The sequence below is a fragment of the Diaphorina citri genome, unplaced genomic scaffold (assembly GCF_000475195.1).
Source record: "Diaphorina citri unplaced genomic scaffold, Diaci psyllid genome assembly version 1.1 scaffold83, whole genome shotgun sequence".
NCBI lineage: Eukaryota > Metazoa > Arthropoda > Insecta > Hemiptera > Psyllidae > Diaphorina > Diaphorina citri.
Genome location: NW_007377520.1, coordinates 709,201 through 722,712, shown reverse-complemented (window position 1 = coordinate 722,712; position 13,512 = coordinate 709,201). Strand labels below are relative to the sequence as shown.

At 38.0% G+C, this 13,512-nt stretch overlaps 1 protein-coding gene across 2 annotated transcripts in view; it reads right to left on the bottom strand.

The window, feature by feature from the left end:
• Positions 1 to 840: 840 nt before the first annotated feature.
• Positions 841 to 13,512, bottom strand: part of LOC103523237 (ribonuclease P/MRP protein subunit POP5) — a 22,912-nt gene continuing 10,240 nt past the window's right edge. Inside the window, exons 3-4 of one of the 2 annotated variants that reach the window (XM_017449296.2) lie at positions 4,080 to 4,249; positions 841 to 1,001 (exon numbers count right to left, since the gene is read on the bottom strand). In XM_017449296.2, the coding sequence (XP_017304785.1) occupies positions 876 to 1,001; positions 4,080 to 4,249 (296 nt within the window). In that variant the 3' untranslated portion in view covers positions 841 to 875. Of the gene's footprint in view, positions 1,002 to 3,389; positions 3,540 to 4,079; positions 4,250 to 13,512 lie in introns of those variants that run through there. The other variant, XM_008488300.3, reaches the window with a different exon arrangement.

Here is a 13,512-nt window from a genome sequence, read left to right as displayed (position 1 = left end):
AAATAGAACATTAAATTCGGCAAACGTACTTGAACCAATTATAACATTCGATGTTTATTTTTACCACCACTCACTCTCAAATACTATACTATCATCTTTCTATCAATACATTCATAATTATACACCTAGACCGCGTTTTCCGAAGTCGGACTTGGCTTCAATTCTGGACTGAACTGGGAATTAAGTAGGTAATCCACTCTGGCTGTATGGTCGAGGCTTAGTGCCAAACCAATGTAAAAAAAAAGTAGGTAAAGCTCAATCCTAGACTGATCTCAATTCTGATTTGGTAAACCTGGCTCCTAGGATCGCACATCTAATGGAAAGAACGTAACTTTTCAAAAATTCAACTCTTCATGAGAGGGAAAATAGGGTTTGCCATTCTAGTTAGCTTGGAGGGGAGCGCGTCTCTAAATCAGCCCTGGGGTGCTTTGGGCTACAAATTTTACGAGAGGATGCCCTTCGCACTCCACCTTTGTTATTTCTTTAGCAAAGGGAAATTTCAGGCTGGTATCCTCTCTATTTTCAAATCCATCAGCCCATCATGTCTGGCTCGGTTACAATTTTTTTTTTTTTTTTTTTTAACGAATGGATGCCCTTCGCACTCAACTTTTGCTATTTCTTTAGCAAGAGGAATTTCAGGCTGGTATACTTCCTGTTTAAAGTCTCCTAGCGAGACTAAGCTGGCCTACTCTCTGTTGAAAGTCAACTAGCCAAACCAAGCTGGTCTACTCCCTGTTTAAAGTCCCCCACCCATACAAAATAATAAAAAATCCCTAAAGGAGATTTAGCTAAAAATGTAATTAAATTGGGGACTTATAGAAACTTACCTAAATATGTACAGTCTTATACGGAGTTTTATGTTAGGTGCTTCCTCGTTATTTGTTCAGGTGATGAGCAAACTTATCATCGATGTTGAGGTTCAGCACAATTCTTCTCACTTGTTCTCGTTCTCCTGGAGGAAGAAGGGACCAGAGCTCCTCGAGATGTCGTCTTTGATAGTCCTGGAAAATAATTAAACAATTTGTCAATTACTTAGAATCATATTTTTAATTATTCATTTATTAGTTATCCTTAATTTACTCCTTAGGTGCAATGCACACATTTGTTCAGGTGATGAGCAAACTTATCATCGATGTTGAGGTTCAGCACAATTCTTCTCACTTGTTCTCGTTCTCCTGGAGGAAGAAGAGACCAGAGCTCCTCTAGATGTCGTCTTTGATAGTCCTGGAAAATAATTAAACAATTTGTCAATTACTTAGAATCATATTTTTAATTATTTATTTATTAGTTATCTTTAATTTACTCCTTAGGTGCAATGCACACTAGTGAAGCGCGTTTTAACCCGTTGAAATATTTGCAATGGAAAAACAAGTACAAAATTTTGTCGATGGTGGGATTCATTTTAAATTATAGGTCCAACTTCGGCAACCCTGAACGTAAGCCAGTCATGAATTTAGCCTGATCATGGCCTAAAGATTTAGCAAATACAACTCGAATGATAAATCCAGCCAAAACACAAAATAGACATCATCAATCTATCCGAATCAAATCATCAATCTATCCAAATCAAAACATCAATCTATCCAAATCAAAACATCAATCTATCCAAATCAAAAAAATATCTATACGATTCGTCTGATTACATCTCAATCATATTTGACCTTGACTATTATCATATTTGACCTTGGCAGAATAGAGGTATATTTTTAGTAGGTTTGGCTATCATTATGTTATAGTTATAGGCGAAATAGAACATTATATTCGGCAAACGTATTTGAACTAATTATAACACCCGATGTTTATTTTTACCACCACTCACTCTCGATTACTATACTACCATCATTTCTATCAACATCTCAATCATATTTGACCTTGACTATTATCATATTTGACCTTGGCAGAATAGAGGTATATTTTTAGTAGGTTTGGCTATCATTATATTATAGTTATAGGCGGAATAGAACATTATATTCGGCAAACGTACTTGAACCAATTATAACACCCGATGTTTATTTTTACCACCACTCACTCTCGATTACTATACTACCATCATTTCTATCTATACATTCATAGGAATCCTAGAATATATCGTCCGCCTAATGGGAAAAACGTAACTTCTCGAAAATTCAACTTTTCATGAGAGGAAAAATTGGCATTGCCATGCAATTTAGTTCGGACGGTAGTGCGTCCCTGCGGTAATTGCTTTGGGCTGACATTTGGTTTTGGTTACATTTTTTTTTTTACGAATGAATGCCCTTCGCACTAGTGATGGGTAAATACCCGGGTACTTATTTTTGGGGGGGCCCGTCCCTCCGGGAATTATTTAGCCCCGTAGTTTATTCAATCAGTACCTATGTACCTACCTAATTTGTTTAATAATCAGTTTATTATTATTCTTGATTTGGTTTTTCGATTTTACTTTCATGTAATGATTTTAAATCAAGACTAGAGCCCGTTCTCCCTTTATTTCCAATATAATGTTTAAGTCACCCATCCATTTATTGGCCTTTCTCGGCGTAGCTTAACATAGGTGACGCTAAAACCGGTCTTAAATGATCGACTGAAGTGTTATCTAAAACTTTCTCGCTTTGAGTTCATAGGTCGTCGCGACAAAATTCGAGATCAGAGCTCATTTGTGTGAGAAAATGTGAAAAAAAATCCCGCAAAAACCGGTTTTTTTGGTTTTTTGGCTTTATGGTTTTCTGGACAAAATTTGCACCACCATTTTCGTAATCCTGGTGAAAAGACCTTTAATTTGATATATAGGTCGACCAGGTTTGGATAAGTCCTTCTATGGGGACAGACAGACAGACAGACAGACAGACAGACAGACCGACCGACAGACAGACAGACGACACCGAAGCGAATACAATAGTCCGTCCACTATACCTTTTATTATTAGTAATAATAAAGGAAGGACGGACTAAAAAGGATTTTATTACATTCTCGCCCCAGAAACTTACCCTAGTATGTACAGTTTTATACGAAGATTTATAATTGGTGCTTCCTCGTTATTTGTACAGGTGACGAGCAAACTTATCATCGATGTTAAAGCACAATACTTCTCACTACTCTCTATACATAGGGTAATACAAAGTATAACTTACCTAAGTATGTACAGTGGTAAGTTTAGGTGCTTCCTCGTTATTTGTTCAAGTGATGAGCAAACTTATCATCGATGTTAAAGCACAATACTTTTCACTACTCTCTATACATAGGGTAATACAAAGTATAACTTACCTAAGTATGTACAGTTGTAAGTTTAGGTGCTTCCTCGTTATTTGTTCAGGTGATGAGCAAACTTATCATCGATGTTAAAGCACAATACTTCTCACTACTACTCTCTATACATAGGGTAATACAAAGTATAACTTACCTAAGTATGTACAGTGGTAAGTTTAGGTGCTTCCTCGTTATTTGTTCAGGTGATGAGCAAACTTATCATCGATGTTGAGGTTGAGCACAATTCTTCTCACTTGTTCTTGTTCTCCTGGAGGAAGAAGAGACCAGAGCTCCTCGAGATGTCGTCTTTGATAGTCCTGAAAAATATAATGGATACCTGATTGAAGACTCGGTAACTTTTTTTTTTTTTTTACATAAACCATTTTTATTTATTTATGAACATGTGCAGGAATAAACGGTATTCATCTCATTAATCTTTTTTTGTTTTTTTTTTTTTTTTTTTTTTTTTTTTTTTTTTAAAGATGAGTGTTTCCCCCCCGTTTTTTTTTCGTAGCGATGAAACAACTGCTACATTGGACGCTTGTGGCCTGTGTCGTAGCATGCCCATCCCGTAGTATGCCTCTCATCAGATGGGCGAGAAGAGACACAATACTTCCCATTTAGGTGCTGGGTCAACACGAGAACACCAGAAAGTAACCAGTTGAAATATTTGCAATCGAAAAACGAGTACAAATTTTTGTCGATGGTGGGATTCGAACCCGGGACCTTCTGCATGGCAAGCAAGCGCGTTACCACTGGACCAACCGTGCCCCCTTTATCAAACCTCTTTACACAGGGAACTGTAACTGCTAAGGTCCTATCATCCCGAAACCAAAAAATATTTATTTTTCACATACCCGTACGAATTTGAAGCACTGACTAATGGTGGCGCTCACATAGAGTATGGAAAGCTTGACAGGGAGTTTATCTACTTTTTTGATGAGGGGCAGGACTGAGGTGAGTAGCTTATGGGGACCGAATGGGACCCGAATGAAAGCGATCCTGGTTTTCGGGTTCAAATATTTGACTGAAATCAGACGAAGAAACGAACAAAAATGAACTAAATAGGTATAAGGTATAAATATTTCTTAGAAGTCAATATTGACTTGGGAAAAACACCTTTGTATATCTATTAAATAAATAAATAATTGAATTGAATTGAATCATTATATTTTATTATTTTAAAGAGGTTTGACAGAGGGAACTGTAACTGCTAAGGTCTTATCGTCCTGAAATCAAAGAGAGAAGGAAGACAGGATAGGAGGAGTCAGCCGTTCTAAAAATGAACCTAGGTTAAAATCCGCCCCTGGTGCGAATCGAACCCGCGAACTAACGCGGGTTCTAAAGTTGTGTTTTTTAAAGGGGTTTGATAGAGGGAACCGTAACTGCTAAGGTCTTATCGTCCCGAAATCGAAGACAGAAAAACAGGATAGGAAAAAGCCAGCCGTTCCGAAAACGAACATTGTCCGTTCGGGATAAAAATCCGCCCCGGGCGGGAATTGAACCCGCGGCCTAGCGCTTACAAGGCAGACGTGATACCAACCAAGCTAACTAGGCTGGCTTGAGTAGTATTTTTTTTACCCCAGTTAATAAGTCTATCTACTTACTATCTACATATCTCGGTAGTACTCGGTACAAACAATTTACAACCATGTTATGACCTTGGTTCCTGGCCTAAGATTATTTGACTGGCAACAACTGAGCAAATATTGGACCTTATCAAGAGATAAAACTTGGAGATAATGTTTAATAGTACAATATACTTAATAGTTCTCAGAATGAGTCATTCATTTTGTTTAGACTCTTAAATTGGAAGGTAACTACTAGGCGAGGTTATGGCCTGAGGCGTTCTCTACCACCTAACCCTTCGAACTCCCATGATGTGGTTCATAGTTCATACTTAATAGTTTTCAGCATGTGTCTAGCTAGGTAGGTAAGTATTTATATTGTTTATTTCTTTGATCATTCTATCACAAGTCATTCCTTTGGTTTATAATTGATAATAGACTTTTGCAAGGTAACCGCTAGGCGAGGTTATAGCCTGGGGCGTTCTCTACCACCCAACCCTTAAGCTGCGTCCACACATAGTCGACTGCCGTTGATCGATGTCGACTGAAACCGTCCACACTGTCTCGACAACATAGATTCACTTGGTCGGTTGGCATCGACAGACCGTTGAGTGACGGCCGTAAACTATGTGTGGACGCTGCTTGAGAGTTCCTATGACTCTTTTCAACCTCTGAATGGGTTCAAAACAATTGGAAAATTTTAAATTTAATATAACAAAAACACAAATATTGAAACACAAATATAACAAAACATGTACATACAAAACATTACCTATAGTGTGTCCAGATCAATGTGACAGCAAAAAATAGGCATTGTTGCCAAACATGTCACCTGTGCAATGGTAGAGAATCTTTAAAAGGGGAAGCTATATTGCACAGTGCTTCCTCCGAAAGTGAAACAAAGTCAGTTAAGGCGATATCCACCTTACCTGTTCTGGAATCCAACCCTGAACTTAGAGCTCTACCTCTGCATTTTAGAAGAGAGAGTTTATCAAAAAAAGACCTTTACCTCAATTGCAACAATGTAATAGGTACCTTACATGATCATTAGTAATGTCATTACTAATGATGACTAATGTCATTACTAATGATGGAATTCCGGATTTTCTGATTTTTCATCATCATTACTTGGAAATAATGACATTACTAATGATTGTGTAAGGTACCTATAAGGATTTCCTGCAATCTGATTGGTTCCTTCATTTTGGGTTGATGACTCATTGCTGTAACATTGATCTGGATGAACTATATAGTACCAATAATCCAATAAATGTTGCTCTTTAAAATCAATTCCCATCTTCCAAAACTGGTCTTGAGGAACTTGTAGTTAGAAGTTACGAAAGAGAACTTTAGCTCAATTGTTGCCAAACATGTCACATGTGCAATGGTAGAGAATCTTTTAAAGGGGGAGCTATATTGCACAGTGCTTCCTCCGACAGTGAAACAAAGTCAGGTAAGGCGATATCCACCTTACCTGTTCTGGAATCCAACCTCTGACCTTAGAGCTCTACCTCTGCATTTTAAAAGAGAGAGTTTATCAAAAATAGACCTTTACCTCAATTGCAACAATGTAAGGATTTCCTGCAATCTGATTGGTTCCTTCATTTTGGGTTGATGACTCATTGCTGTCACATTGATCTGGATGAACTGTACGTATAGTACCAATAATCCAATAAATGTTACTCTTTAAATCAATTCACATCTTCATAAACCGGTCTTGAGGAACTTGTAGTTAGAAGTTACGAAAGAGAGCTTTAGTTCAGAAACCACAAGAAAGAGAATTTGCTACTTTCTTTCAAGGTCAGGAAATAAGAGTGTGGCAGATCTACACTACAATGTCCTTTTTTTTTACAAAATCACCCCGGCACCACCGAAGCATTACTACAATGTCCGTCCTATGGTTAGCATTTTATGTTGACTTCAGGATGTGTACATCTGTACACGTGGCGAATTAATACAGATTCTATGCAGCCTTGGCCTTTGAATTCATCGAACAATCAAAGATCATTAGTTTTGTGTTATGCTCAAGCTAGCATAGTAAGCTTGAAGGGTAGCGCTTACCTAACTCTTCTGCCTGGGCAGACCTAACGCTTCTGGCTTGTAAGCAATGGGGCACGGTTGGTCCAGTGGTAACGCGCTTGCTTGCCATGCAGAAGGTCCCGGGTTCGAATCCCACCATCGACAAAAATTTGTACTCGTTTTTCGATTGCAAATATTTCAACGGGTTACTTTCTGGTGTTCCCGTGTTGACCCAGCACCTAAATGGGAAGTATAGTGTCTCTTCTCGCCCATCTGATGAGAGGCATACTACAAAATATTTATATTTTGACCAACTTCGTCAACGCTTGACAAACCATTCGGTTATTTATTATTTTTTTTAAAAAAAAGAGGTGGATATTTGGTTTTGGCTACAAATTTTACGAGTGGACTCAACTTTACACTCAACTTTTTTTTAAGAGGTTTGACAGAGGGAACTGTAACTGCAGCTATGGTCTTATCGTCCCGAAATCGAAGAGAGAAGAAAGACAGGATAGGAAAAAGCCAGCCGTTCCGAGAACGAACCTCATCCGTTCAGGATAAAAACAAACATTATCCGTTCAGGATAAAGTCCGCCCCGGGCGGGAATTGAACCCGCGGCCTAGCCCTTACAAGGCAGACGCGCTACCAGCCAAACTAACTAGGCTGGCTAAGGGGGGCTTCGAATGATTCGGTATACAATATACGTACAGACAGTAGATAAGTAACGGACAAGTAAGTACCTACTTACCGCCCTATTTAGGTACCTCATTTGACTCCACTTTAGCCTTTTTACCCCAACAAGGCTTACGCATATGTTTCTTCAAATATCGGAGGAACTTGAATTGCCGGTGGCATAATTCACAGAAAAACGTCTCGCGGAGTTCATCCTGCATGTGAATCCCCTTGATGTGAAACCTCAACTCTGCCTTGCGAGGGAACTGCCTCGGACAGTGGGGACATTGCTGGAACTCCCCGGAGTGTTTGAATCTCATGTGTCTCTTGACGTCGATCACCACCGCGGAGCAGACCTCACACATTTGCCTCTGCTTCTCCTTCGGTTTGTTGTGCTCTAGCAAGTGCTTCTGCAGTGTGTCCATCTTGTCCGAGAAGTATCCGCAAAAGTAACACACGACACTTTTTTTTTTTTTTTTTTTTTTTTTTTTTTTTTTTTTTAAGCGTTAGGTCGCGGGTTTCATTCCCGTCCGGGAGGATTTTAACCTAAACTGATTAAGTTCGTTCTTGGAACGGCCTTTCGCCTTTCTCCTATCCTGTCCTCCTTCTCTGCTTTCGGGACGATAAAACCTTAGCCGTTACAGTTCTCTCTATCAAACATAAAAAAAACTCACACTAGAAAAGCCATTTTACCCAAAAAGTTCTTAAGCAAAATCAGAAATGGCTCCTTGCATAAACACTTTCAAGTGTACTTAATATGACTTGAAGTGGCTTTCTCCTGCGATGCATATTCATAATTTCAGAGGTTAATCACCTGACAAAATAGTTACTGAGATCGCGAAATAGTTCCTTTCTCCTGCAATGCATATTCATAATTTCAATCAGAGGTTAATCACCTGACAAAATAGTGAGTGAGATCGCGAAATAGTTTCTATCTAGAGACGATTAGGAATCGAAATAGATTCTATCTAGCGAAAGGAGGACAGCTATTGTATTCAGAATTATCCTAATGTGTTTAGTCTGAAAATCCCCCCAGCCAGACCCCAAAAAGAAAATGTCTGTGAGGGAGTCTATTTTAGACAGTTCTGTTCCTGGGCCATGATGATGCACTAAATGAATTATTCATGCCAGCGCACCGGTTAGCTGGTTATTAGGAATCCTATCTGGAGACGATTAGAGAAAGGAGGACAGCTATTGTATTCAGAATTATCCTAATGTGTTTAGTCTGTCATTTTGTTTACTCATGGTTCAATGAACGAAAGACCTGAAAATCAGATGCAAAATAAGGTTCTTTAGGTGGAGAAAGAGGTTGGATATGTGAGAACTGTAACTGCTGAGGTCTTATCGTCCCGAAAGCGAAGAGACATTTTGTTTACTCATGGTTCAATGAACGAAAGACCTGAAAATCAGATGCAAAATAAGGTTCTTTAGGTGGAGAAAGAGGTTGGATAAAGGGAACGGTGAGAATTGTAACTGCTAAGGTCTTATCGTCCCAAAAGGGAAGACAGGATAGGAGAAAGCCAGCCGTTCTGAGAACGAACATTATCCCATCAGGATAAAATCCGCCCCGGGCGGGAATCGAACCCACGACCGCGCGTTTACAAGGCAGAAGCTCTGCGCTCCAAGCTTACTAGGTTTTTTTTCCAAGTTCTCAAGAAGAGGAACAGGCCAGCCTAGTTAGCTTAGTTGGTAGTGCGTCTGCCTTGTAAGCGCTAGGCCGCGGGTTCGATTCCCGCCCGGGGCGGATTTTATCCTGATGGGATAATGTTCGTTCTCGGAAGGGCTGGCTTTCTCCCATCCTGTCTTCCTTCTCTCTTCGATTTCGGGACGATAAGACCACAGCAGTTACAGTTCCCTCTGTCAAACCTCTTAAAAAAAGAGGAAAATGAGGTAAGGGAGTATTTATGAGTAACCTCCTTGTTATGATATGATGACCAATAAAGCTCTGTCTTGAGCTTGGGCACGACACCAAAAATGACATCACAGCAAGGGAAAAACTCATTATATGATGAAATACTGTGCTCATGTTGTCGGTCATAAAAAAAGGAAAATGACATCAAACAAGGGAAAACTTGTAAGTTACATAGTTACCTACAGTCCTGGGGCATACCTATCCGTGCAGTCATGGCATCTTAACAAAAAATAAGTTAACCCATCCTTACACTGTTGGTATAAATCCTTACACTGTTGCTATAAATAATCATTTGTTATCTAAAGTCTAAAGCTCCAAGGCATCAAGTTAAGAAAATTGACATCCGAACAGGAAAAAAGTAAAAATTATTACATATGACATACGTATGAATATTATTAAAACTATAACTTTTGCATCCCATTCCTCACTATAGCAAGTTTTCTTGACACGTGATTTGGCAATAACCCAAACACTTTTCTAGATAGAACTCAGTGGAAGAACGAAGAAGAGATCTTTGTCAGTGGACAAATACTGGTTGGGAATGACTAGAAGGAAGAGCATAACTAAACATTTAACATTCTGTAGTAGGTACATGATTAGGCTAAAGAAGACAGGCATACCACATATTGTTTAGTCTAGACTCTAAAACTATAGAAGCTAGCTACCTAGCACTATCTGACAATATTAATGTCTGAAGATCATAGCAATACCACTTACTCATAAAGATAGTACTAGTACAGTAGAACCTCGATTATTTCAACCAATTGGGACCGAGGGTAGTTGAAATTATCGAGGTTCTGTATAAAAGTTGAAATAATCGAAAAGCCGTATAAAACAATGATAATGGGGCCAAATTTACCAAAGAACAAAATAGGGAATAAATACTCTTTTATTTTTAAATAAAACAAACAAAAAACAGTCTTCGATATTGTCTTCTTCGTCATTATCATTAGTCTCATTACTTGAACATTCTCTTCCTCTGATAAAATAAGTAGGATTTCCTTCGAAAACCCCCCGATTTTTGGAGTTGAAATAATGGAATTTGGAATAATCGAGGTTCTACCGTACTAGTACTCTCAGATGATAGTAACAATGTCTTGTCGTGAAGTAGGTAACTTTCACCAAGTCTGTAAAGTGGTTTTTATGTAACGACGATTCCTATTGAGACTAGTTTTAGGGGGTCCCCCCGAATTTAGAGCTTCCTTATATATTATAGAGATAGAGGTTACTAAAGTTCGTAGCCAAAGTAAACTCCTTCTTGTGTTTAACCTAACCCTATAATAACACTGGTCACTGCTTATTTGTGCCAGTTCCTTTGGTAGCAATATTCCACGGATGTGACTTCTGCACAAGTACCCAGTTTGGCATGGGAGTGGTAACTTAAAAACAAGGTTACTTTACCAACCTTGGCTAACCCAACCTGGTACATAACCACGACCACAGGCAGGTACCACATGGAAAGAACCCAGATATTATTCCTAGGTGTTCAAGGCATATTTAACCCCAATCTTTCCAACATTGTAGGACAAAAAGTTGGAAACTTTGATAAGTAGTGATTCAAAACATTACTGTTTGAGTGCTAAGAATTTTAGTGAAGTGGATTTTACTCTCCATCCATTTAAAACCTGCCTGTGAGGTTCATGTGAGGACATGAACCTCACCCAACCAAGTCGGAAAAATAAAGCAGATAGAGTTTTCCTAACTGATCACCCATACAGATACCATCCACACACGTTACAACTTCAGTGATACATTGAGAACTGGTTGTGGTTCATTCAACGTGCTGCTGTGGCTGGCTTGTGAAAATCTGAGGGAACTTTCCTCCGCTTTCTATTCTTTGAGTTATTTCTATATCTAGTTCTCCGTTTTTTGACAATGTACTTCCAAGGTATTTAAATTTATCCGTTTTTTTTCACCTAATCGGTATTTATTTCATAGGAAGAAGATGCTAATGATGCAATAAACTATATATTTTATGAATCTAAAATAAATTCGCGGAATGATAATGGAAACTACACACTTGACTGCACCTGCAGTATTTTCAGTAGACATATAGGTACTCTACATTGAATTATTTGCAGTAGGCACACTCTTTAGAATCTCAATAGCTGCATTAATTACGTATACTATGTATATAAGCTTTCAGGTCATGAAATTAAAAATTTATTTTATGAATCTAAAATAAATTCGCGGAATGATAATGGAAACTACACACTTGACTGCACCTGCAGTATTTTCAGTAGACATATAGGATATAGAGGTACTCTACATTGAATATTTTGCAGTAGGCATACTCTTCAGAATCACAACAGCTGCATTACATACTATGTATATAAGCTTTCAGGTCATGAAATTATGAGTTCCTACTGAACTTATACTCCGTGTGTGGTAGTCATGGTATAATCATCTAATGAATGATTCTCAGAAACCTCAGTCGACACAAACTTTAGCTATTCTGCTAAAGTTTTAGACGAGGAGGATTCAGCTCAAAGTTTATTGAGCTCGAGATTGAATTGATCTGAAGAATAAAATAAAAAAAAAAAATCCTACATAAATTCCTACATAATTATGAGTTCCTACTGAACTCATATTCTCCGTGTGTGGTAGTCATGGTATAATCATAATATAATGAATGATTCTCAGAAATGGCATAACATTTACTTACTTACAGAAATGTGAAAATATTTTCTTTTTATGAGTTTTGTTTATCTTGTTTCCTTTGAAAGCTCTGATGTTGTAATGCTGCAATATTGAATTTGAATAGATCAGTTGCGCTTACTTGGGTGATGTTTCAAAGTCATAGAGCAGGAAAAATGAGGACCAACGGAATTTTTCTTTTTCTTCTACGACTTCTAGAGCCCGAGATAAATCGATTTAAAAAATACCGGTAAATCGTGAAGTTTGACGTCACGGCATGCGCTCCCGTAGGCAATGACGTCATAATTCATGACTCCCGCTTCGTTCGTTTGTGCTAAGCGTTTCTAGCGGCAGTTTGACGTGAAATCTGACGTACAACTCTTTGACTTTTTCATTAGAACGGCAATTAGAAAATGTGAACTTTTCCGAACTGTTTAAAGTTTTTTTTTTTTTTTTTTCGGAGTTTCGACCTCAGATTTGGATTTTTCACTACTTTTTACGTAGGAATTGACCATTTATTAATATTTTTTACCCATTTGCAACTCCTCCATTACCTAATACTCGATTCCAGCATTGTATTGTGAGCAGTGTTTGTACGAATTGTTGTTTCACCGCCGCGCCGTTTTTATTTCGTAGCCATTCAACAACTGTGCTTTGTGTAGTAGTATATCCCTCATCAGATGAACGAGAAGAGACACAAGTACCATTTAGGTTCTGGGACAACACGAGAACGCCAGAAATTAACCCGTTGAAATATTTGCAATGGAAAAACAAGTACAAAATTTTGTCGATGGTGGGATTCATTTTAAATGATAGGGTCTAACACCACCGACCTTGAACGTAAGCTATTTACGAATTTAGCCTGATCATGGTCCAAAGATTCAGCAAATACAACTCGAAAGATAAATCCAGCCAAAACACAAAATAGACATCATCAATAATAATAATAATAATAATAATAATAGTGCTTATTTATACTGCTCGCATAGGACTGAAAAGTCCCTTTACTCCAGCAGTAGGCTACTACTATTATTGTGCTCAAATTCTCAAATTATATTGAGGATAAAATTCCATACCTCGGCTGGGATTGAACCCACGCCCTCCTGTTTACCAGGAGGGCGTCAAAACATCAATCTATCCAAATCAAAAAAAAAAAAAAAAAAAAAAAAAAAAAAAAAAAAAAAAAAAAAATTTAAAAATCTCTGATTACACTCTCAATGCATACTCTTGACCTGACTATTATGCATATTTGACTTAAATAGAGTATAAATATGTACCAATCATTATAATTATATATAGAAGAAGACTTTTATCAAGATTATAATACACAAATACACGTCCACCACCACACAATAACACCCACAAACATCTTCAAATTACTCTACTCTTACACTTCCATAGGAATCCCTACGAATAATATCGTCCCGCCCTAATGGAAACACGTAACTTCTCGAAAATTCAACTTTCATGAGAGGAAAATTG